A 26,481-nucleotide genomic window follows, 5' to 3' on the forward strand; every position below is an offset into this window, starting at 1 on the left:
TATCTTTAGGGGTTTTGTGTGTTGTCTGTCTCTTATACACATCTAGATGTGTATAAGAGACAGTAGTTACACAGTGACGTACATCACTTAAGTCCGTGAAATTTCATAGGCCTACCGTAGGTAAACATAGAAAGAGCAATAATAGTAAAACTCGAGCGTCACGACATTGCGAAGTGTCTTCTCTTGTTCCTCGTATCGTACTCACTCGAGTCAATCCGAGATGGCCCGAGTGAAGTTTCATGCAAATGTTTCGTACGGAAAAAAAAGTCGCATCCCGGAGAACGCTATCTTGTGTTTATAAGATCTTTGAAGTATATCCAGACGCACATGGCGCCCTTCTTTTTCCACTAATGGAGGAAAACTTCATCACTGGAGTGTGTCTGGCCATACGATTCTGCGCTATGGTTGTTTTCTATACTGATCCATAGGCTTAATTGTGTGTTTTATTTGGATAATAGCAAAGATTTCTACCTCCGCAAAGGAATAATTATGTATTCACCGTTGTCACTGTCTGGGTACAATTGTACTAACTGTACAATTGTGTACAATTTTTTAATTGAGAATTGACAAATAAATACGCGACGACTTGGTAACGAAAGTTTGGTAGACGCTTTTTAGATCTAGCCGTACGGGGCGCCCCATTGTTTGTATTCCTACCATGCATTTCGGTGGAACACTTTTTTCTGTGGAGAAGTCTATCTTGTGTTTCTAGTATCGTTGGTCTTAGCGATCATCTTATGAATTTTGTACTAGAAAATGTGTTAAGTGTAGAGTTAAGTGCCATCTGTTTGTTTACATTGTGTATGATAACTAATAAAGTCATTGGACGTTTTAAAATAAACAAACAATACAGTGTTAGTTAATGCTGGTATTAAACATTTGGAATAGTTGACTTGTTTTGGGGAACCGTGAGGGGTAAATATGAGCGGTAGATATGAAAAAATATGATTGGTAAATATGGACGTTTATTCCTATTATTAAATTGTTTATTTTGTATATTTAGGTCAGTTATTAAAAAATATTGAATGAGAAAAATTAATTTTCTTTGTCAATTAACGGAGTAAATTCTATAAGAACCATAACACCTGAGTAAGTTGTTCTTCATATTATGTTGCAATTATTTTTAAGTAACTTTTTGATTAACATTATATCTTTAATGCATTTACTTACTTTTTCCCACTCAACAAATCAATTACCGGTAGTGATCGTGACAAGTAAATACTAGTATTTGCATTTTAAATATAACTTTTCACAATCTGTTTAGAGGAGATAATTGATAGGTCTCTTGCCTTTTAAATCGTAAAACTGATTAACATACATGCAATTGTGAGGACAAAATTACTTACTTTTTTCCACTCAACAATTCAATTAGTGATCGTGACAAGTAAATACTAGTATTTGCATTTTAAATATAACTTTTCACAATCTGTTTAGAGGAGATAATTGATAGGTCTATTGCCTTTTAAATATTAAAACTGATTAACATACATGCAATTGTGAAGACAAAATTAGTAACTCTAAAGTTTTATTTTTTTTTTTCTTGACAATTTTTGTTGTTCTTGACAATCATCTTATGACTTTTGTACTAGAAAATATGTGAAGTGTAGAGTTAAATGCCATATCTATTTGTTTACATTGTGTAAAATAAATAAAGCCATTGGACGTATTGCAATAAACAAACAATACAATGTTAGTTAATGCTGGTATTAAATGTTCGGAATGGCTGACTTGTTTTGGGGGAACCGTGAGGGGTAAATATGGGGGATAAATGTATGAGGTATAAATATGAAAAAAATGTTAGGGGTAAAATTATGAACAATTTTATTCTATTTTTTGAATTGCTTAATTTGTATATTTAGGTCAAAATAATTTTCTCTGTCAATTAACGGACAGAAAAATAATTCCTAAGAACCACAATACCTGAGTCTTTGATTTACATTAACATCATGTTACAATTATCTTAAGTAAATTTTTGATTATGTCTTTAATATCTTTATTACTTATTTTTGCCCTCTTAACAATTAGTGAATATGAAAAGTAAATACTATTATTTGCATTTTAAATATTAGTTTTCCACATTTTGTCTAGATTCTTTTGATGAGAAAATGATTAATATATATGTGTATTTTAAATCTTAAAACCGAATAGTTTTAGCTGTTCCGAATACTCGGGTCATTCTGTTTCGGTGCATGTTTTTGGCTCGACTTTTGAAGTCTTCTGAGAAGAATTTGATCATGGCTCAAGAAGTGATGGAGTTGTCCCAGCACCTCCCCTGTGGCTCCTGTTATAGACTCATAGAGGATTGACAGGTGAAATTTTCATTAAGCGGAACATTTCTAAATTTGAATTGAGAAAATACATCTGAAATTTCTTAACATTGGTGGTACAAATTTGAAATAGGCCTAGTAATTAGTATTTTTGAATAGTCTATATTTCTACTTACCAGGCCACTGATTTGAAATTTTGGTGATAAATAAATCCAAGAATTCCGGGTAGGCCTACGGTGTATAAGCCTAGCTGTTACGACGTGTTGATCAACGTATGAATTATTTAAAACTAAGTTGAACCTATAACGACGTGAGAATAAACAATTGTCGTAGTTCTTAGAGGCTGTGTATAGGTACTTCAAAAGAGACGATCAATAATAGGTCACCAAAGTCATAAAAGAGACGGAATTAGACTTACGGACTTGGAAAATCAATTTAATACCATGACAATGCTTGCAGTACACCACGTAGATAGTTCTAAAAAGAAATGTTGCTTTTGCGTGAATTAATATTACACATTATGTCTGTGCATTTTCAACTTAAATACCTCACACGAAAATCTTAACTTACGGTTAACAATTCGGAATCTAAATGATATTTTGTCCAACAATGTTATCCGAAGAGTCAGTTTAGACAAACTGTGCTAAATCATCATGATTAGCAAGATTTTTAGTGAATGCAGCTATCAAAAACTCATTCAACGAATCAATAAAATTATGAAATAGAATTGACTTACTGCATATGGAACTACTTTAGTGTTGAAGACAGACATGTAATAATGCGGGTACAGTACTAGTACTCGTCTGCACACATAACTAGGTCAATGTGTAAAAGTCATGATACAAGTCTTCTTCTCGCGTCAGTCACTAATAATAATATTAATAATAATAATAACAATAATAATAATAATAATATTAATAATATTAATAATATTAATAATAATAATAATAATAATAATAATAATAATATTTATTTGACATTACACAATACATATAACTAAGGAATGAAGAGGAAAACAACTACTTAAAGCTAGACAAATGTAAGAACTTAACTAAAGAAAAATACAATTTGCTACAACTACCGTACGTAGCAAGTGTGTATGATCTTGCTTACGTAGTGTGGTAGAAGGATTCGCAGGTAGGATACCTGACATGGGCCGCGACGTAAACGCTCCGTCTGTGGCCGGACACTGGGCTGAAATGGACCAGTACACCGGGGGAACAACCTACTCTTTTCGAATAATACAAGTAAAGTAATTAACGCTATTATTTAATTTGTAAACGTTAGCGAGAGCAGGGAGTTGTTAATTAAATTGAGATATATACCAGTGAAGACAAAAGAAGCATAGAAAAACATTTCCGTTCCGATCGTTATAAAATGGAAAGTTTAGGCCTAGTGAGAGGAACAAGAGTGAAACTTTACTACTTTCTAGCCGGTGATGCTGTTGCTATTCCTATACCCACTAAATTGAAACCAATCCATTAAACCACCATATGAATAATTTTCTTAAAGTTATTGTTAGGATTGATAATATAGGTATAAGTTTTAAAAAAATAAGGAGTTGTTAAGAGACCTCTTAACATACTTTTTTGAAACAAAATTACGCCATTCAGTGCCTCACTGTGTGTGCAATTTTTTAATGAATAATGAATTCAGGAATGTGCTCAAAAAATAATATAAAATTATCCGTTATAGAGATACATAGTGTGCATTCTATGGATATATTTTCCACATTTCGTAATAGGAGATTCTAATATTGATTTAATTGATCAAGATCTGTACGGATTTCTGGACATGGTCAATGGCGAATCCAACAGATGTTCAAGCGTTTTTGGGCAATCAATTTTTTCTTTTTCTTTTTTTTATTACTTTCCAATGGGAGGCGGGGAGGGAGCGGGGCCGGCCTGTCACCCCCCCCCCCATAATTCTTCCCCTGATGGTATTGTTTTCACTTATACACTTTCCAATAAATCTGTTTTTGTTCTTCATTATAAATAACAACAATAATATATTTAAAGTTTAGATAACTATCAAATTGATACAAATAAATAAGGTTAGGCATACATATTAGCCCATCAAATGTGAATGCCTTCTGGTAACAGTTACTGTATAATTACTTAAAATTAAATAAATTCCATATTAAACAAGACTATTTAACTATTTTAATCGACAGGTTCCTTAGCTTTCATTATTTATTTTGTAGAAAAATATGTTTTTTTCATCTTGTTTAAAACAGAGTCCTCGTCTGCAAGAAGGACTTCGGGACGGTCCATTTCAGCAACCTAAATTGAACAAAAACATAAGTAAAGTGGTTAGTATCAAAGAGATCATTTTCATAATAATGTTTTAAATGCATTTGAGCCTTATTCGATTGTTTATTTTTCGCCCACCTGTGTACTTCAAGTTAGGTAGCCCATAAAGAAAATAAACTATATTTTCTCTATGGATATTCGACGACGGACTGTAAGTATATACTGAAGTCTGATCAGGGTGGAGTTATATTTTAATGGCCCAATCGGAATTCTCCCGTTTTTAGTAAATATTTTCTGATATACATAGATTTATTTTATTTCTACAAAAGCTAAATGCTCGTTGGTCATACAGACTTGTAAGTTTTACAGTATATATTTAGGTAGGACATAGATAATTGGCTGTTAATTGAACATTACATTGGAGTGTATTAAATTTAGCAAAATGACCAATCAGAACGGGGTCAGAAATACACGCATGATCTAAGCAGTGGCGGCGCTACGTGGGGCTGGGGGAGACAAATCCCCTTCCCCACCGTCGGGGAATCTTGCCCACCCCCTCCCCACCCCGTTGGGGAGAAAACTATAATTCGTCGGGGAGAAAAAAATATATGTGTTTTTTACATAGGGCCTACTAACTGACTCCAAAATCGATTAAATAAGCTTTTGAAACCCCTAAATTGTCATATTTTGGGGGGTTTTTTTCCCCTGGACCAATTTCGAAAGGTTTTTAGTGGGTTTTTAGCGACGCCCAATTTTTGCTCGTCGGGGACCTTGGACCCCCGTCGGGGGAATCCTGGCCCCGCCACTGGATCTAACAACCGAAAGTTTACGTAATTACGCTGTCGTTTTGTTAGATCTTAGCATCAATATGCAAAGGGTGTGGCGTATAGTGAAAAGGTCCAAATAAACTCACCCGGCCGCCGTCCATTACCAATATGGTATCACAATCGAGAATGGTATTCAGTCTATGTGCAATGATAAGTAATGTACAATTTGAGAACGATTCTCGGATCGTTTGCTGGATCATACTGTCAGTTTCCGTGTCAATAGCCGCCGTGGCTTCATCTAATATCAGTATCTATATCACCAAAAGAAGAATAATATTAAAAATCATTTCTAGCTGGGGAATATTCCTCATGGAATACCATTTGGTTTGAATTGTATTACATGTGTTATTAAATTAATCCATTATAATAAGATAACGATTAATTTTTGAAAAATGGTACAACAAATTTTCTAAGAGGGAGAAAGAAAAAAGTTTTGGCCTACGCCATATTTTTGCAAGTAAAAACTTGCTTTATGAAGGTCGTTAAAGCCAATATAGCATCTTAGTCAGTAGACTTTAATCGAATTATTTAAGTCATGGAATAAATTAACTCTTTTCAAGTGCTCAAGTTCATTTCCAACGAACCTTATTTTTACGAAGCAGAGCTCTTGCCATGCAAATCAGCTGACGTTCTCCAACGGAAAAGTTTTCACCATTTTCGACAACCGGTGCCTCAAGCTGTTCACCCAAAGTAAATATCTGTTAGAGAAAAACAAAAAATATGTACTAATCAAAATTGTGATAATAAAAATAACTAATAGAAAATTTTTCAAATGATTTTGAAGGATGAATTCGTTTTAAAAATGAATGACTTCAACTCTTTAAGCGAAATCGTATTATTAGTTACTGCTTAGAATAAGCCAGGAATTAATGATAGGCCTATCAGTGCATGCGTTTGTGGTGTGTGTAGAGATTTCTTGTTAAGTGAAGTGTTAAAGCAACGGTTTACCAAGTCTTTGACGTGTGTCCTCTCCAAGGCTTTCCAGATATCCTCGTCACTGAATTCGTTGAATGGATCAAGATTGTACCTTTAATGTCAATTTAAAAAAATATATATATATTGAACAATTAATAATAGGCCTAATAATAATGATAACAATAATAATAATCATAATATAAATAATAATAATAATAATAACAATAACAATAACATTAATAATAGCAACAAACAATAATAACAATAATAATAATAATAATAATAATAATAATAATAATAATAATATGATGTTTTTGAAAATGATAATAACAATATGAAATTTTTAGATTTTCTTCTGCATTTTAACGTCTTTTGTCTGCGTTTGCCAACTGAAGATGCTTTTCTTTTGTTATTTATAATGAAAGATAATAAAGTTCATATCGTAATTCGTATTTTCATAATAACAATAATAACAACAGATGAGATGTTAGCAAAGAGTGAAATGTAGAGTAAAGATGAAATTTGTGATTATTAGTATGGGCCTGTTTCTGCTGAACAAAAAAACACGTGTTTTCAAACGGTTATTAAAAAGCACGTGTTTTTTCCCCAGTAGAAACGGACCCCAAAACAAAAACACGGTTAGGAATGCGTTCTAAAAATGCGTGTTTTTACAAGCATTCGTTATAGGGTTCGCGTTCAGAATACGCGTGTTTTATGGTACACTTTTCAGCTGCAACGCAATACCGTGTTAGTCATGACCCATCGGTGACCCAAATTGACCTCTTCTTTGGTTTAATCGCTCGTCCACGGGAAATTCGGGGCGAAGAAAAAAATTAAACCAATAGGATGAAATGCTTGGAGATCATATCATACTTTTTTCATACTTTCGTGGTGTGTTGTTTACTTTTTTCGCAGCATGCGTGGCTCGCAAGAAGTAAGGTCAGCTTCAACTTCCGTTGGTGACCGTCATTTAAGCTCAGCCCACACGCCAATGCTCGGATGACCGTGTTTTTATTAGTTGCACTTTTCACTAGAAACGCGTTCCTACGGTATCTATGCCATACCTCACTGTGCCAGCAAAGAGTACCGGGTCTTGGGGGATTATTGAAAGTTTTTGGCGTAACTTGTTCAGCTTGATATTATGAATCTCAACATCATCTATTGTAATTGTGCCTTCTACGCGTTCAGCTAGGCGGTACATCGCAACACCAAGAGATGATTTTCCTAAAAAATAAAGTGAAAGGATAGCATGAAAGTGTAGGTATTCTATTTCTACTAGAATGATTTCAATCCAGACAAATCTCAAATGTCCTCTGTACAACTATTTATATATAAAGCGACTTACTCCTTGAAAATAGAGTGGAGGGGAATTGCCTGTGGTTAAGACGTTTGCCTTCTAATCCTAGGATGCTGGGTTCAATTCCTGTCGCAGCAGGACTCAGTCTCAAGATTAAATCACCTCCACTCCTAGGCCTAATAAGATACTTGGTTTATAAAGCATCATTCTATCCTGCAAGAGGCGAGCGTACTTTGCTGTTGGATGTGAGGGAAATATATTTTAAAAAACCAGTCTTTACATAGAAACTAGCGTTTGTCGCACGGCCCAAGCTTCTCAGTCCACTGCGATATAATACATCATTCGGTTTATTGTATAGTTCTATGTCTATAAATAATAGGCCTACCAACATAAAAATGCAAAAAAGTGTCATTTACCAGATCCTGTTCTCCCAACAATTCCAACTTTTTCTCCCGCGTTGATCTTTATGGTGACGTCATTTAGAATTGTTGGAAGGTTTTTTCTGTACCTCATGCTGTAATTATTGAACTGTACTTTTCCATCAACAACCCAATCGTCTTTATTGTTGTATATATTCATTGTCTCCTCTGGCTCAACATCCTGAATTTCATAATAATAATACTAATAATAATATTTATATTATCAAATTATTTAAACAGTGTGTTTAATATTGTACTGAATAAGCCAGACAAAACGAAACCAATAAGCATTATTCTTTGTAATAGAAAAGTACTAAGTCTATTTCCATAAATCGGAAGATGAAAAATAATAAATTAATCAAAATCAACTCCACCACTTACTCGAATATACTCTTCTACCCTTTCAACTGATATCAATCGGAGGGAGATTTGTAAATAGTTCTTCAATACCAAAATAGCCAGTCCTGTAGTTACCTAAGCCAGGTAATGATGCAAAAAAATATATCAAATACTGTACGATAAAGCAATTCTAAGTAAAATATTTAACCAATTAAAATCTTAAGCGGAGCACACATTGCGCCGGCTGTCGTCGACCGACACGATTGATCGCGGCACAAGATCATCTTAAAAGACGATGAAAGCCATCTATGCCTCTCTTGGCTCAGAGTGCTACTGACAATACAGACGCCGTTGCTTCGTCTAAAGATCATAGAGGAGAGATGGAACACTGACGGTCGGTGCAATGTGTGGCCTGCTTTACACGTTTTATGATACACGGTAGATCATGGTTTGTATACAGAATTCAGTGACTATTTTATCATTATTATATTAAACAAATACCGTACTCGCGCGAATAAGCGCCCCATTTGAAATATCATAAGATTTTCTTTTTAGCAAGTCAATAATCCAATCAATCCTGGGACTGTGGTTGTTGGCATAATTGAGCTGCAGAGTGGAAACACATTCTTCTTAGGTCAATATCAAAATGAGGATTTCTCTTGGACAGATGAGAGCTCCAAACCCTGGACAGACAGTAAATTTCCAACTTTACTCTTTTTAGTAATTTGTCTATATGAATAGTCCTACTCCTCTTTTTTCTTTTCCTACAATTTGCACCTTTAGCACATTCTCATCTGAGTTTTCAAATGCAAAATACAATGATCTCGCCATCCTGCTGATCTCAATCGGCCGATGGCCAACAAGCTAACCACTACCCACAACCACTAATTGCATTTGCTATTTTGCTTTTATGTAAATATACACGCATTCTTGTTATGAGCCATGTTCTCTGGACGATTATTTATTCCGCCTAACCACCATTCGTAATGTCCTTATATAATCTTGTTTCGTTCAAAAAATGCCTCTTGAATTTAATAATTTGCCATAAGAACCCTTCGATTTTCATCTATTTCCATAAGCGCCCCCCTCAAATTCCACTCTATTTTCATAAGCACCCCGTTTAAATAAGCGCCCCTCAGAAAGTGCAAAAAATATTTTAAGCGCCCGGGCGCTTATTCGCGCGAGTACGATAGACGCCATGATTTTCCTTACTATGTATGACAATGTGATTAGAAGCCCGGTTACTGGAGACGAAAGCGTCCCTTGGTTGAATACACCATAAAGTGTTGAAGCAAGTAGACCGATGATCGTAAGGACATCAAGTCGAATCCACACCCATAACAATACCGCCTCGTTCAGATGCAGAGCTGTAGAATTATTCGTCAGCAATGTTTCAAACCTTCGAGTAAAAAAATAAAAAAATTAAAACAACATTTTCAAAATGTTCTTAACTACGTGTTGCCATATGCCTCAAAATGCTGGATAGCGGTGTAGTGGCCGGATTACCTAATTATCCGTTATACTAAGCAGCTAGCTCAGTCGGCTAAACTGGTGGTAGCCAGTGGCGTATCTAGAGGTCCTGAAATGGGGGGGGGGCACTGATGGGTGGGCACGAAGTTGAAGGGTGGTGGGGGGCTCGATGATCAGTAGAGGGGCGCTAGTTCGCAAAATATGGTGATTTTTGGGGTAGGGGCGACTGGGGGGAGTCATTTGCGCCCTACCCTAGATACGCCACTGGTGATAGCCCCTGTGTGTGCGCTGAGCCGTGTAGATCTCTTGCTCACCGGTTCAATTTCTATCGCTGCTCTCTCTTTGTGTTTTAGCTGGAGGGCTGAAATGCAAGTTTCTAAAGCGCACACCATCGGATATGACGTTTAAGCCGTTGGTCCCGTGTGCAAAATAGTTCAAATGCACGCTAAAGAACACAGTACACTCTTCGAAAAAGAGCAGGGATTGCCAATCCACCACAGTGCAAATGATTCTTATGGCTTTGGTGTGTATCTGACACCGAAGAAATCCAACTGGTTAGTTTTAAGGAAGTTTATTTTTTAAGCACTTTAATATGATTTATAATTTCGTTTAAGTTCTATTAGTTACCATTTACATAAAAGATTGTACTCCTTCCAGCAAAATTCAATACATTTATTCCATATATTCAAGAGGTTTTTTTTATACATAATATGATGTTTGTATTAATAAATGTAAATAATAAATCAGAAATTATACAGTCTTGCTCACTACAACATTCAAAAAATATCTTGTTATTTACTGTTGTGTAATCTTATTGCACTGGGAATGAATGTTTATATGTTTTATGAATACCGGTATGTTATTTTAACCAGGTCTATCATAGTTACCAACCGTCTCGCATCGTGCGGGACGGTTAAAAGTTTCGTGGTGATTTTGAATGATACACGCATTTTGTCATAATATCATAATTTGTCATGCATTTAGCACAAGTCTATGCGTGATAACGAATAGTTACAAAGTATTACGAATTTAGGGGAAAATATATTTATAATTAGAAGACACTGGTTTTATTTTAAAAAAATATAAAAATAGTCATGCAGTAACTTGACTCATTAGACTCATTAGAAAGCTTTCGTTATCTCGTTCAAGAATAAATTCATCGAGAAAATGTCTCTTTTTCGACCAAAATAACTCAGTCAACCAATTAGTAAAATGAGACGCATGCAGTCTTGCGCATTCATTGTCACAACCAACCGTTGATTATGTGACTCAAACCCGACCCCCACCGGGGCCCCGCCTATGAACACTTGCGGTCCCTCACCCCCAACCAATTGATGTAGTCACGCATTTAAAATCTCTCAGGTTGGTAACTATGGATCTACTAAGCTTAATAAACGTATACTACTGCAGAAGTTGGAGATATCGTGTTCAGTTTAACTAGCATGATCTCTTCACACCATTTTCTTGATGCTCTATAGGTCTAACCAATTCAGACTCTTTATAAAGCTTCGTACGTCGAGTTATGTTTTGGTTAGGCCTATGTGTTTATGGAACTTCGATGCTTGAGATTGCAGAACGAGCTGCTCATAAACCTTATGCTCTGTGTACACCCTATCAAATCTTATGTGACATGTCTATGTGATGTGCCCATGGGCATGGTCATGTCATATTGCAGCCAAATATGGGCATATCACGGTTAATTGTGACAAACAAAATTGATAGTGCAGATAGAGTTTAATTTTTAGAATCGATTTGGTATGACAAACGAAATTATTTCTCAAATTCATACTGAATAAATAATAAAATTTAAAAATAAATGAAACTTATGCTTACGTATTTTGAAAATGTTCAGTTTTGTTGTACGCCTGTATAGTTGCACTTCCTTGTACAGTGGCTGTTATATGTGAAATAGCTAACGATGAAGTTGTGTTTTCTAAGCGTTTAACATTGAAGAAACCTGGACTGAAAAATCTTGTATAATATACATACGTTGCAACCAAGAACACAAGGACACATACGATTGACGGCCAGATGAATGCAATAGCTAATAGAAACCCCAAAGTTGAAAATGCGAAGCACACAAAGAATTCAAGATTTGTAGGAAGATTGTTATCAACTGCAAAAATAAAACAAAAAAAACAGAAAGTTTAAATATGTCAGTCATATGTCATAACTTGAAAAAATCTTTGGTCTCGGCATATGGCAGATAAGCCTTCTGTTCATGTTTATGCATTATTATTATTATTATTATTATTATTATTATTATTATTATTATTATTATTATTATTATTACCTGTATCATTATTTACAAATTTTACAGCTGAAACTACATGTATGTGCATGTGCGTGTATATGTGTACATGTGTGTATATGTATGTATGTGTGCGCATGTATGTGTATGTATGTGTGTATGTGTATATGTGTGTATATACTGTATGTATATATATATATATATATATATATATATATATGTATGTATGTGTGTATGTGTATATGTGTGTATGTGTTCATATGTATGCGTGTGTATATGTGTATACGTATGTTTCTTTCTCAATATTTAATACTATTTGCCTGTTAGTAATTTTGATTTTGGTGACACACTGCTCCCACATGAATAAAGAGACTGATCAAAATTATACTGTATCAAATATTTTATGGTGCAGTGTGTCTTCAAAATTAAATTTCTTGTTAAACCAGACTGCCTGTGATTATTTAAAATATGTAATCATCTGTACGTCATTAAGTTCAATTTTATTTATTCAATTTTAACTGGTGGCCATAACTTAAAGTTTGTATAAACTTATTTTGGCCTCCATCCACACACTTACTTATTTATTTAATATCTAATTTACAGTATATATGTATGTATGTGTGTATATGTATGTGTATATTGTACTGTACAGTTATGCATGTATATGCACATATATGTATATATATATATATTTTTTTCTTCTTATCTACTTTTGTAATGTTAGTTAAGTTTGAATACATTGTACTATTTATGTTGTGTGTGGAGAAACCAATAAAAACAAACAAACAAACACCTCAGAAGTCGGGAATATGCATTTCCCGCCTTTTAGGAATCAAAATTTTCACCGGGGACCCCCTCCAGTTTTCTCTGTAGCTTATCGATTAATTGAAAAAAGAATACGTATGGAACTACTATTTTTTTTTGTATACACACATAACAGGCCTATTTACTGCAATAAGAATGAGAAGGTTTACCTGACCGTTTTCAAGAGGGGGAAACCTTGAATTTTGAAGAACAAAGTCATTAGACACCTAGCTCAATTTTCCCGGGGGAGGACCCCCAGATCCCCTTTCTTTTTTGAAAAACCACCTTATTCTGCGAATTAGCGCCCCTCAACTGATCATCGAGCCCCACTTCACCTTCGCACCCTCATCAGCATCCCCATTTCAACACTCCTGGATATGCCACTACTAGTACTGCTGCTGTTGCTACTGCCAATATTTCATTAATTTTTCCACAGATCCCCCTACTCCTACGATAGGTCCAGAAGAGATAGAAAATTCAAACAGAATTCTTCGACTAGACCTGCATTATCAAAATTATACTGGAGACGGACCGGTAACAACCGTTTATCTTTTCTACCGCCTACAAACATTAACTGAAAGTGACTGGATTGAGGAGAGAATCAGCGTTGCCGATGTTGTCGGCGGGTTCACATTGACCTCTGTCACACCACACCAGACATACGAGTTCAAGACAAAGTTTGAACGTCCTGGCGGAGGGATCGGCAATTTCAGCGAAACTACAGTTATCATAATTAAGTGTTATCGTAAGCTTTCGTCATTAATTTTAATATTAGGATAAATATCTGTAACATTCAATATCACAATTTAAAGTATTACTTTTATTATAACACTATTATTAATATTACGTTTATTAAGTTTATTATTATTATTAAGATGATGATGATGATGATGATGATGATGATGGTGATGATGATAATGACGAGAATGATACATCATGATCATTGCTATTGTCATTAAAATTGCAATCATCATCATCACTATTATCATCATTATCATCATTATTATCATTATGATTATCACCATCATCATCACGATCATTATCATCATCACCCTTAATCAACATCATCATTATCATCATCACCCTTAATTATGATGATGATGATCATCATCATTATGCTTATGATAATTACCGTCATCATCACCATAAGTAGTAGAAGTAGTAGTTGTATATTTTACTGATTATCACCGTTAATGTTAATTGTTATTATTAACACTATAGCTTGAGTAGCATTATTATTACCATATCACATGTGACTTTTATTAGTTTAAATAAAACCTTTGATTATTCCTAGCTCCAAAAGACGTTCCACGGATTGTTAGTAGAAGAAGCCCGGATGAACATACCATATATATAGAGTGGACTGTACGTACAAATATTCATACTATATATATAATTGTAATATTTGAAATTGATTATATGTATGCCTATCATAATATTGAATAGTTATATAGGCCTAAAAATGAAACCTTTTAAATTTGCAACTTTTATTACAAATATTCACAATTGTCTTCTTAGCCAATTGTAAATAATGTAAACATATTAGCATCCGAAAAATTGTTTTAATCTCAAAAGTGATTGATCTTGAACTATTCTACATTATGGAGGTAAATCTAGAAATAGGATGCCACATATAGGCCAATTGTGTAAAAGGTCATTGTCCAAATTCAAGTTGGCTCCGAATCTGTCCTTTCTAATTATACAAACATTTTATTGGTTTAATTTGTTTTTAGATGACGTCACCAACTGAGCCTCCAGACTATGATGGGTTTTATGTTACTTATGCACTGTCCAGAGACCAAGAAAATAACAATACCCTTCATGTGGACCACCCAAATATCTTGGAAGTAAACATTACAGGCTTAGTGCCGTATGAGCTTTACCTCGTTAAAGTTACAGCACTCAATTGCTACTTAGAGGGCAGTGCTTCTCGGACGTACGACATACGCGTTTCTCAGGGTCGTAAGTTGTGTTTACCTTGCCTAGGAAATAAAATCAGATTTTTTTAAAATTAAATAAATGAATAGTATTATAATTAATAGCAGTTCATAGAGCATGGATAAATTCGTTTATTTTGAGAAATGAATTGTTAAATTAAAGTACCGGGGTACGTAAAATAGAACTTTTCAACTCCATGATAGGCCCAGATGGCGCTGTTATAATTAACCTATTATTACAGTTGTATAAACGTTATTATTGATTGATTTTCGATTTCAGCTTATTTCACGAAGTCACATTCATACTCACATGTTTGGTTACAATAGAAAATTTAAAGTATGCCCAAAACAATAAATGAGGAAGGAATATTGGAAGCAAAGGTTTTTATGTAACCCATTTAAATAATAAGATAATTAATTCTTAACAAACAAAAAAAAAACAAACTATAATCAAGAAAACTTTGGAGGTAAAACTATCCACCGCCAGACACCATCCCTGTATTCCTGAGTCAATGTTTTAGGGCCTGAAAACGATTGATAGTACAAGTGAAATTTTAAACTAGAAGTAATCTATCTTCTAGTCATCTAAAGGTAAAACTATCCGCCGCCAGACACCATCTCTGTATTCCTGAGTCAATGTTTTAGGGCCTGAAAACAATTAATAGTACAATTGAAATGTTAAACTAAAAGTAATCTAATCTTCTAGTCATCTAAAGGTAAAACTATCCCCCTCCGGACACTTCTGTATCCCCCTCCGGACGTATTTCTGAGTTTTTCGGGGGCGGAAGATTATTATTTACGTGATAAATAAGACATTGATACTTAGTTAGAGTAAAAGATTAAATAATTTCAATTTTGTTTTATATTTTCAATAAGCTGAATGTGCAAGTCATGCTTGAAAATACTTAAGCTACGAGCATTTTTAGACTATTTGAAAGATGGTTCCATGTTCTTGTTTCATGGAAACTTATACTTTTTTGCCCCTTAGTCTACTTAGTAAAGTAAGTTAGTAATAGCATAACTGATGTTTGGTAATATAATAGTTGTGTATAATTAACATGATGGTTTGGTAATCTGGATTTAATTTTATTAAGAACTTTTTGTAGCAATCATATTGATATAATAATTGAATGATAGTGCCTCATCAGGGTATATACCCAGGAAATTAGCAACAATTAATCGTTGAATTTTCTCATTATTAATATTTAATTCTAGAGAAGATAGATCAACTGGTTTGTTCTTTGATTTAATAACACCGTACTACTAAGAATAATAATTTTACTAATAATAATAATAATAATAATAATAATAATAATAATAATAATAATAATAATAATAATAATAATAATTGTAATGATAATAGAATTAACGTAATTAAGTTTCTGTAATATTGGATCATTACGAAATGAACAAAGGCTCAAAATAAGAAAGAAGCCGTAATAATAATAATAAAATCTAATATCAAATTTATTATTTATCATCATCATCATCATCATCTTTATTCTCATTATTATTATTATTACTATTATTATTATTTTTATGTTTATTATTATTATTATTATTATTATGATTATTATTATTATTATTATTATTATTATTAGTATTATTATTATTATTGTTATTATTGTTACAGCTTCTGGTCCAGTTAAAAATCTTCGAGTTGTCAACAATGATGAGGTTGAACCATACATAACTGTAAGCTGGGAGAAACCTACTAATCCACATGGTATAATACAATCCTACAACGTTACATTAGTTCGAGTGACAGGAGGAGAAGAAGTGAAAACGGAGACAGTCCGTTTTACATATTGTAAGCTGAAAATACGATGGCACACGGATTATATTATATACGTGAGCGCATCAACGTCATCACCGAAGCCAGGACAGCCAACTTCATTTTCTATAACAACTCCACAGAGCTGTAAGTACAGCCACTGAGTATGTTAGTGTCATAATGATTACAGTTTCAACTTACATTTAATTATTGAATTTCTGTAATGAATTGATGAAAAGAATAATTTAGAAAGAGATAAATCTGACAAAAAATGAAAAAGAATTAAAAACTCATCCTCCACTATAAAAATTATACTTTTTTGCCCCTTAGTCTACTTAGTAAAGTAAGTTAGTAATAGCATAACTGATGTTTGGTAATAAAATAGTTGTGTATAATTAAAATGATGGTTTGGTAATCTGGATTTGATTTTATTAAGAACCTCTTGTAGCAATCATATTGATATAATAATTGAATGATAGTGCCTCATCAGGGTATATACCCAGGAAATTAGCAACAATTAATCGTTGAATTTTCTCATTATTAATACTTAATTCTAGAGAAGATAGATCAACTGGTTTGTTCTTTGATTTAATAACACCGTACTACTAAGAATAATAATTTTACTAATAATAATAATAATAATAATGATAATAATAATAATAATAATAATAATAATAATAATAATAATAATAATAATAATAATAATAATAATAATAATAATAATTGTAATGATAATAGAATTAACGTAATTTAGTTTCTGTAATATTGGATCATTACGAAATGAACAAAGGCTCAAAATAAGAATCACCGAAGCCAGGACAGCCAAACAAAAGCTATAGATTGACCACGAATGTGTTGTGGTGATTCCAAGTGCCAGTAGTATATGTATCATTCTTAATTTAATTTAATTTTCCCATTTGCCTTTTAAAATTTATTTATATTTCATTAAAGAATCTCTTTTGAGATCCAGCAGGCCGCCATTGATGCACGGTAGAGATTGCATCTTCAGATCTCCGATCTTGTTCACAAATTCACGGACTAGTGCTATCTCGTAAGAATTTCGTAGGACGCGTTAAGAATGACAAAATATTCTCTGTATCTACTGGAACCGAGCCACATAGCTTGTATTCCACTATTTGGCTGTGTATATATCTGTCTCTTATACACATCTAGATGTGTATAAGAGACAGACTGTAGGCCTAAAGAAAATTATTACATTTGTGGGCGAAGATTTATATATGCGCAATTATTATCTACAGACATTTAATGGAGAGAACAGAGACTTAATCTTCCTCCCATATTGGTATTTATTCCGTCTTACAGAGTCTACAGACATCAGTATCACAAATTCATAATCAGTATCACAATTCAGACATGTTTCGGAAACCAATTTCTATCATCAGTGTGAAGCTTGCTTGCTAGTTAGGTACACCCTTGTATGTTAATTTTAAGCTTATGTTTCTCATTTATGATAGTTAACAATGTATGCATAATAAAATTTACTAGATAAAACAATTAATCAAATCCAGTGGTGTGTCGCCAAAGTTGCAAACTAAATTACAAACAGCATCATAAATCTACTGCAGGCCTCCCGCTGTTATTGTAGTATTATTTATATTCGAAAATGTGTTATCACTGCTTGTCTAAATTCAAGTTCAAAGCCCTTTTGCAAATTCAAGTGAAAACATATATTTATATATTTGCTCTTATGTATGTTTCACTTAAGCTCCGACTGGTCCACCGGTTGACATCCAATACGAAGTTACACAGAACTCTATTTATCTGTTTTGGAATCGTCCGATTGATGGCGAGGCAAATGGAGTAATTACAAAATATGAGTCATACTTCTCTAAAATAAAGCAGCTAGTGGAAGATGCTGAAAGCGGTGCTATCAAGGTCCCAAGTAATATTGAACACACTGGGCTCGAACCCGACACGCTGTACTTTGTTAAGGTTCGCGCGTATACTAGTAAAGGAAGGGGACCCTGGAGTGAGGTCATCGAAGTGCGAACAGCTCCGATAAATTCAAGTAAGTGGAAATTTAAATATAAGATACGACCTCACTGTATATTGCTCTTGATGTTGAAGTTATTTCGATGAGATCATAATTATTCAGTGTCCATTAGATTTGTATTCTACTACCACGCACACACATACATTATACCTTTACCTTTTTTACAGACATACACCCACCCCCATACACATATACATGCATGCATACATATACCTTTCTTTAATGATATACATATATCATAGCTCCCAACGAATGTTGTCCTGTAAATACATTGTCTAATAAAATGCATTAGACGAGATTCGAACATGCAACCTCTCACTGTCAATAAATAACCATCAGGTACATTGTATTACGCATTGGTACGCCTCTAGAGGCCGTAAACCAGATAAATCTGCTGAAAATATATTAACATATAACATAAACCAAGAAAGCCGTTAACACTGTTAAATTATATAGGCCATCAAGAAAGGTACATACAGTGTCTGAATAAAGGATATGATGCTACATCGTGTAGCATAGCTCTCAACAAATGTTGTCCTATAAATACAATGTGTAAACAAGATAATCTGATATTACAAACCCTCGCCCTGTTGCGCCATATAACTTTGTATATAGTCGATGCGGTCGATCCGCTGGTTGTTGTATAATAGGGGTGTAATATTGCCAGCTATACATATCTGGTAAATGTAGTTGAATGGTCCTCATAATGCATACCCTATGCCGAATAGTCACCAAAATTTAATCACATCATCCTTGGGTTATTATCATAACAATCCCTGTCTCTGGCATTTAGATCGGTGCAGCTGTTTTTTTTTTTTATAGATATTTTGAACACAAAAAAAGCACATAAGACTTTAACATTTATAATGACTCTCAAGTTAACCCCCGAATTTGGATCGTGACCAACACTTGATAATTTCTTCCTTTTAACTTGGTTAAACTTCCATGAAAATTGTATTCATATCAATTGATTACTTTCTGAAATATCATGTCTAGGACAAATTCCTTTAAGTGGTCCACACATCCACAGCCTACTCCGGACAGTCACCAAAATTTAATAATTTCTTCCTTGGGTTCGACCTAACACACCTTGTTATTTTCATTTATGTCTATGCGCAGCAGCCATTTTTTAGGTATTTCGAACACAGACAAAATAACTAAAACAGCAAAGCGTTAAACTGTACACACACACACAAACTTACATGAACGAATACATATATCTCCTGGCGGAGATAAAACACATATATCTTCTGGCGGAGATAATAATAATAATAATAATAATAATAATAATAATAATAATAATAATAATAATAATAATAATAATAATATAATAATAATAATAATAATAATATACAATAACAATAGAAATAATAATAATAATAATAATAATAATAATAATAATAATAATAATAATAACTCATTTCATTCATTCATCTTTTATTTTGAAATTTCATGTCCATACCAAAGAACAACAGTTAAACCAATACAAATACATATAAATATAAGACAAAAGTGAAAAACAGACTGAATCAATTCAAGAAAAAACATCAAGATCAGGAAATCATCTTAATGGACGACAATGTTCCAATTATTATGCATTTTAGAATTGGAAAGAGCAATAATAATAATACTAGCTAAATTCGCCTACTGTAAAACAAGAATAGGCTTATATACATGTGCAACACCAACCCATACACCAGCATGCACCAAAAAACATGCATTTATATCTGAAGACTATTGCACCCGATTTTCCGACACGATATGCATGGCACCACCGGTATTAAATAGCAGGAGTTGTAAATAGTTACATTTGTGAGTTGGAAATATATAGTTATATTATTGGCTCATAATACAGATAGCAACTAGTCAGACGCTTCTAACCTACAATGGAGGGCCCTAATAGAGCAAAATTACAATCAATTTCTAACTATGTAATATGTAATTTTTACGGCCAAAACTAATGAAGAAATTAGTTGAGTGATGTTGCTTAATGGCCCCCATCTACATCCTCGACGACATTGAAAGCGTGAGCTGGCCCGAGTTCTCGCCCGCTGCATGGAAATACAGTTGAAAGGGCACTCCTCAGCGGCTGCGAGTACACCTTTATGGATTGCCACAATATTTATTGCTCGTTGTCACAGATTGAAATACAAGGTGAATGGATTTGACCTATTATATGCATATTTAATTTTTATGGTTATTGATAACTTGTCTGGAATCAAAAATTCAATCTGAAAGGCTCGCAATTCGTCAATTTGTCATCCAGGAGCACTTTTATCCTGATATCACAGTACGCCGTAATAACTTGTAAACCATTTATGTTTTCATGCTTTGAAATGTTTACAAATGATGTAAAAATGGCGTGGTCAACCATGAAGTAAGTGTAAATAAAAATAGTGGAAAGAGTTTCTTAAATTCTTTAAAATTGATAATAGGCCTAAACTAATGTGCAACCAAATTAAAATTGCAGACAAGTTCAACTCATTTTGCCTTGGTACAGAATTTTCATCTCAGGTATGTAATGTCAGGACTGTCAGTCATTAAAGTGCTATTTAAGAAATCCAACTTCTGAGACTGCTAATTTTAATGAGATTTCAAATAACACAATGCTAGAGACCATTGATCGATTTTTTAAAAAATAGTCCATTTGAGGAATAGATTGATTATCAACAAAAATGCTCAAATTAATCATAATTGAAATATGTGCATCATTAACTTATATCATTAACCAATCTTTGTTCAAGAGTTATGAGCATTTAATGTTACCCCCTACCCCAAAAACTGTTGTTGATTACAAATTATAAGATTATAACACAATGACAGTAGTACATTTAATCAATTTATACATTTTTCTTGTTAATATCATTTTTTGTATTCCATATGCTTATTTCTAATTGAAAATACTAATTAGTATCAAATCTACTCACAACTGCAGATTTGTAAACGTTTGAATTGGGAATAAATTTACAACTTTTTTGTGGAGGTAAACGACCTTTTCACCTCTAGTTACGTTATTTTCTGCCTGTTTCAAAGCTTTTACAATTTGAATGGCTGACCAATCTATAAGCTAAATTTTGATACCAACTTCATACAAATCCATTGACTAATTCAAGAGTTATGAGCATAAATGTTACCCCCTACCTCAAAAATTGTTGTTGATTACAAATTTCTCGGATCATAAACAATAACAATAGTACATAATGCATTTTAATTTTTTTCTTGTTAACCTCACTTTTTGTATTCCATATGTCAATATCTACACGAAAAACACAATTTGTATCAAATACATCCAAAATTAGACATATGACACTGAAGTTTATTGATATTTTATGCAAAAATTTGCATTTTATAAAAAGGTCAATGACCTTTTGACTTCTAGTGACGTTAATAATAACCATAACATTTCATTTAAACAGCATATGATTAAAAAACATATATGCTACACATTGCTACCAAAATAATATTAATGGGATTTTGAAATCACAGGTTATGGGCATAAATGTTACCCCCCCCCCCAAGTATTGACCACTATAAAACACTAACGACCATTACAAATGACGCGAGTACATACAATGCATCCCTATATTTTTCTTGTTAACATCAATTTTTTTTGTTCTATATGCCCGTAGGAACAAAATGATACCAAGTAAGTTTAACTGTGGGGGTGGGGGTGTACGGTGACCCCCCCCCCTCTAGCCTATTATATATTATGGTGTAAATGGTGCTGCTCTTTAATTATGTAAAAAAGGTTATCTACCTAATAAATGTTAATACGTAGAGAATAACCCATGTCAACATTTAGCTGTTTGTATCGACAACGGTACGAATGTACTGTAATGCTGGTTCGGCTAATGGTAACTGCGAAATTGGTAAGAATAACATGAATGACAATAATAAATCTAAGAATTTATATAAAATAAAATGAACATAATACATCAAAATCTTATTTCAAACCTTTATTGCTTGCTGACTTGTTTTGTTTGTTTCTAGACACCAGTGAATGCGGGAGCAACAAATGTGTTAACGGTGTGTGTAACAACCATCTGAATTTCTTTAACTGCACATGTAACAGCGGATGGGAGGGTACTCAATGTGATGTAGGTAAGTTGACTTTGTATGTGAAAGAAATTATTGCATATTAAAAGTAGTTCTGCGATGGAGTACTGTACCTAATGTGATGTATAAAAGTACCCTTCAGTACCGTTGGCATTGTACCACACGCTTTCATGTGGCAATATATTATGCTACAAGTAAGCTATGCTTTAATGTTGTCGAAAGTGGGGAGATAGAGATAAAACCTTTGTTTTTTTAGTGGTAATTTAATTTCATGGAAATTTTGTTTCCCACCCCCCCCCCCCCCACAAAAAAAAAAGAAAAGAAGCACGACACGTCATTGTAACGTTCTCGAATGTTGTTTTAGGTATACTGTATAGGGTATAGCCGCAACGTTGCAATGTTACCGACTTATAAGGCGCATTTTGCAAGTCTCAATGCATCATATTGAGGGAGTGCTCAGAAAGAATGAAGAAACAGTATACAAGGGATAAAGGCAGATAACAGAAAAGAAAGAACGAAAGTAGACTGCATGAATTAAACAGGGAAAACACCAACACGTTATTATAACTTTCGCGAATGTTGTTTGCGGTTAGCAGGAACTTTACAGTGTTATTTTAATTGCAAATTTACTTTAGATGGGCCTACATATTTATTGTTCTACAAAAAGTGTTGCATACATCAAATTGAAACCTAAAGCTCCGTACACACTATCAAATGTTATGTGACAAATAAATGTGATAGACACATTCCGATATTTGGTTGTTATTATCACATAATCATGTCCGTACCTGGATACATGACACAAATTTGTCACGTAAAATTTGAGTGCAGACAAAGCCTTAAAATATTAGCTGGGAACAAAGCCTTAAATAATCATGTCCATACATGGATTCCCTCTTGCTAAATTGGAAACTTTTGACCCTTGACCGACGCTTCTATTTGTTACGCGTAAATCGCGGAGAACGCTATCTTGTGTTTATAAGATCTTTGATGGGAATGCAGCAGATCCTGGATCCCCCCCTGTGATCAGCGATGTTACTGACTATATAGCCTAAGCCTAGGCGGAGAAAAATAAATCCACTGTGGTTGCAAATCAAATTAAGTAGCAAATTTGACAATGACTATCACGCATAATTATTAAATAGTACGTAATATTACTTTTACATTGGATTTTCGTTGTTCTCTGCACATATTTCGATGTAAAACGATGCCTCGCATGAATCGTTGTTATGCCTCGCACTTTTGGGGATGGTAAAACGATGCCTCGCATGAATCGTCGTTTTGCCTCGCTGCCTCGCATGCCTCGCTGCCTCGCACTTTAGTACTACCCAAAATGGAGGGAGTCTTTAATTTGAGGGAACAGCTAATGATAAAGGATACGAATTCAACTGGGGCCGCGGAACGGTGGCCTTTAATTGGTGATGGTCTGTATTTATTTACTTAAAAATTACGATGCATGTCACTAAAATTACCGTGTATCCTATCTCCTGCAGATAATGTAGCACCAATGATAACATTTTGCCCACCAGATATGCAGCTGCTGACAATCAATACTGCTGCTGCCGCTTGGACTCCTCCTAAAGCAACCGATAACTCAGGTGTACCACCAATTATCACAACAAATATTCAGCAACAGGACTTGTTAGAGATTGGAAACCACCTTGTATCAGTTACTGCGACGGACGGCTCAGGAAATACCAACACTTCATGTTCTTTTACCGTAAAGGTCATAGGTAACAGGCATAAATCACTATCCATAATACATTATGTTCATTTTGTTTAAAGATGTATTGTCTTATGATGTTAAATACCAAAAAATTATAAAAATATTTTTTTGAAATTAACTTGCCATTTTGAAGTGACATAAAACATAGCAATTAGTGTATTTAAAAAATGTCTACCCATCAGTTTACAGTGAAAAATGATAGAAACACTTCCAGTTACTGGGGATGTGTTTTATTACTTTTATAATATTTTTCTGGTTTAAAAAATTAGGGTACACATTTTTTAAATTCAATAATTTCTATGCAGAAGTTAATAATTTGTATGTTATTGAAAAATGAGCAAGTTGATTTCAAAATTAATTTTTATTAATTTTTTACACTAGCAATTAAGGGACAATACACCTTTAATAAATGGAACAAAATATAATATTCTTTTTTCTGTTTTCTCACTGGTTTCTATATAGAGGTTATATAATAGTAGGCCTATTATTGCTGATTAAGCGTTGATCTGTTCAAAACTGTAAGTGGTACTGTTCCATCTCACAATAGGTCTGGTGTATGTATGTAGTCCTATGTATTAAACTATAATATATTTTTTAAGATAACATCAATTTAGTATTTGTGTCATTTATACAAGGTTTTATAAGTTACCTTTCATTTATAAGATTCGTGACTCGCTTAGTTTAATGTCATGGGCTTTCCTTGGTTTCTAAAGCCCCTCCGCCAGTAGTAGCTCCTGTTATTTCTCCCTTAGTAGCTTCTGTTAGTTCTCCCTTAGTAATTCTTGTTAGTTCTTTAGTAACTCCTGTTAGTTCGAATACAGATCATTTCGGTCGCGCTTCGTTTCGGTCGCGCTTCATTTCGGTCGCGGTTTGCTTTCAACAAATATATGGAACGCCAATGGAGTTTCGAAACGCTAAATTTAATATAACTAGGCCTAATTATCATTGCAAGTTCGTCAATTGGTTTATCATACTTTTTTTCTAATAAGTAACAACAGGCTACTTAAAAGCAAATAAAATTAATACTATTATTACTAAACTATCAATTAATATTATCGGACGGTTTTTATTTTCGTTTTGTTATGAATCCTACGCTTTCTACTACATAACAAATACAGCAAATAAAATAAATACTAAATTAATTTGATATGATGTTATATATTATTATTATTATTAATATTATTATTATATTATTTGTTTTATTTATTTACATTGTATCTGGAAAAACCAGCCAATTTGTCATTTAAATTACTGTAACATTAGTTTATTAACAATTATTTTTATTACTATTAAAGTTTGTTATTGTTTTTATTTTCGTTTTGTTATGAATCTTACGCTTTCTACTACATAACAAATACAGCAAATGAAATAAATACTAAAATATGATATGATGTTATATATTATTATTATTATTATTATTATTATTATTATTATATTATTTTTTTTTTACATTTGTATCTGGAAAAACCAGCCAATTTGTTATTTAAATTACTGTAACATTAGTTTATTAACAATTATTTTTATTAGTATTAAAGTTTGTTATTGCTACTATATTACTGTATAACTTAGTGCTATTTTTCTTTTTTTACAGAAACAACGCAGATGTTACGAAGTTGACCGAGTTTGAGATACGTTTTTTTGGTTCTTGCTATATACATTGATATAATTTTTATTAATGCTTGAATCAAATAAAAAATCTATGGAATAAGTATAGTCAATAGATTAGTTTCGTATACGTTTTTTTTTCTTGTCTGTTACGTTTCCATTTACCATAAATGTTCTTATCATGTTATAATAATATTGTAAAGGAAATATGTATTTCCATATTTATATTTTCTATATAAAATTATCAATACTTTGATAATTTTAAAAGCCTTTTCATGCTTCTGTTATATTCATAAGCCCGAGAAAATCACTCAACTTGCTAGGCCTATTTCTTTAGTTGCATAACTGGAGTATAATTGTGGAAAGAAAAGTCTCCACATATTTATTGCCATGGTACTCAGGAGAAGATGACACAAGGTTTGTGATTTCTTGTTTGTCTTATTTCCATTTTTGTTACATTATTGCAAAGACAGAAGTAGGTCAGATGCTAAAATAGACGACTAGCTATTTCTAGGTACAAACACGTAC

At 33.2% G+C, this 26,481-nt stretch overlaps 3 protein-coding genes across 3 annotated transcripts in view; 1 reads left to right on the plus strand and 2 right to left on the minus strand.

Moving 5' to 3' along the window:
* The window catches only part of LOC117121168 (carbohydrate sulfotransferase 11-like), a 12,719-nt gene extending 10,125 nt beyond the window's left edge, over positions 1-2,594 (minus strand). Inside the window, exon 1 of the mRNA XM_033266273.1 lies at positions 2,444-2,594. The gene's annotated coding sequence lies outside the window, so the exon portion shown is untranslated. The remainder of the gene's footprint in view (positions 1-2,443) is intronic.
* An 87-nt stretch (positions 2,595-2,681) lies between these two features.
* Positions 2,682-12,697, minus strand: LOC117121181 (multidrug resistance-associated protein 9-like). The gene is made up of 10 exons (XM_033266295.1): positions 12,688-12,697; positions 11,620-11,902; positions 9,529-9,715; positions 8,359-8,451; positions 7,975-8,158; positions 7,326-7,485; positions 6,295-6,373; positions 5,931-6,044; positions 5,433-5,597; positions 2,682-4,549 (listed from the first exon to the last, which is right to left on the minus strand). Exons 1-10 carry the CDS (start codon positions 12,695-12,697, stop codon positions 4,460-4,462), a joined length of 1,365 nt encoding a protein of 454 aa, XP_033122186.1. The 3' UTR covers positions 2,682-4,459.
* Positions 12,698-12,846: 149 nt separating this feature from the next.
* LOC117121182 (receptor-type tyrosine-protein phosphatase kappa-like) overlaps positions 12,847-26,481 on the plus strand; it is a 16,969-nt gene continuing 3,334 nt past the window's right edge. Inside the window, exons 1-8 of the mRNA XM_033266296.1 lie at positions 12,847-12,937; positions 13,278-13,586; positions 14,136-14,206; positions 14,575-14,803; positions 16,412-16,699; positions 18,279-18,581; positions 22,557-22,667; positions 24,116-24,355. Of these exons, the coding sequence (XP_033122187.1) occupies positions 12,847-12,937; positions 13,278-13,586; positions 14,136-14,206; positions 14,575-14,803; positions 16,412-16,699; positions 18,279-18,581; positions 22,557-22,667; positions 24,116-24,355 (1,642 nt within the window). The remainder of the gene's footprint in view (positions 12,938-13,277; positions 13,587-14,135; positions 14,207-14,574; positions 14,804-16,411; positions 16,700-18,278; positions 18,582-22,556; positions 22,668-24,115; positions 24,356-26,481) is intronic.

Source organism: Anneissia japonica, unplaced genomic scaffold (genome assembly GCF_011630105.1).
Source record: "Anneissia japonica isolate Jap-2015-1 unplaced genomic scaffold, ASM1163010v1 scaffold993_len1110182_cov180, whole genome shotgun sequence".
NCBI classification, from domain to species: Eukaryota; Metazoa; Echinodermata; class Crinoidea; order Comatulida; family Comatulidae; genus Anneissia; species Anneissia japonica.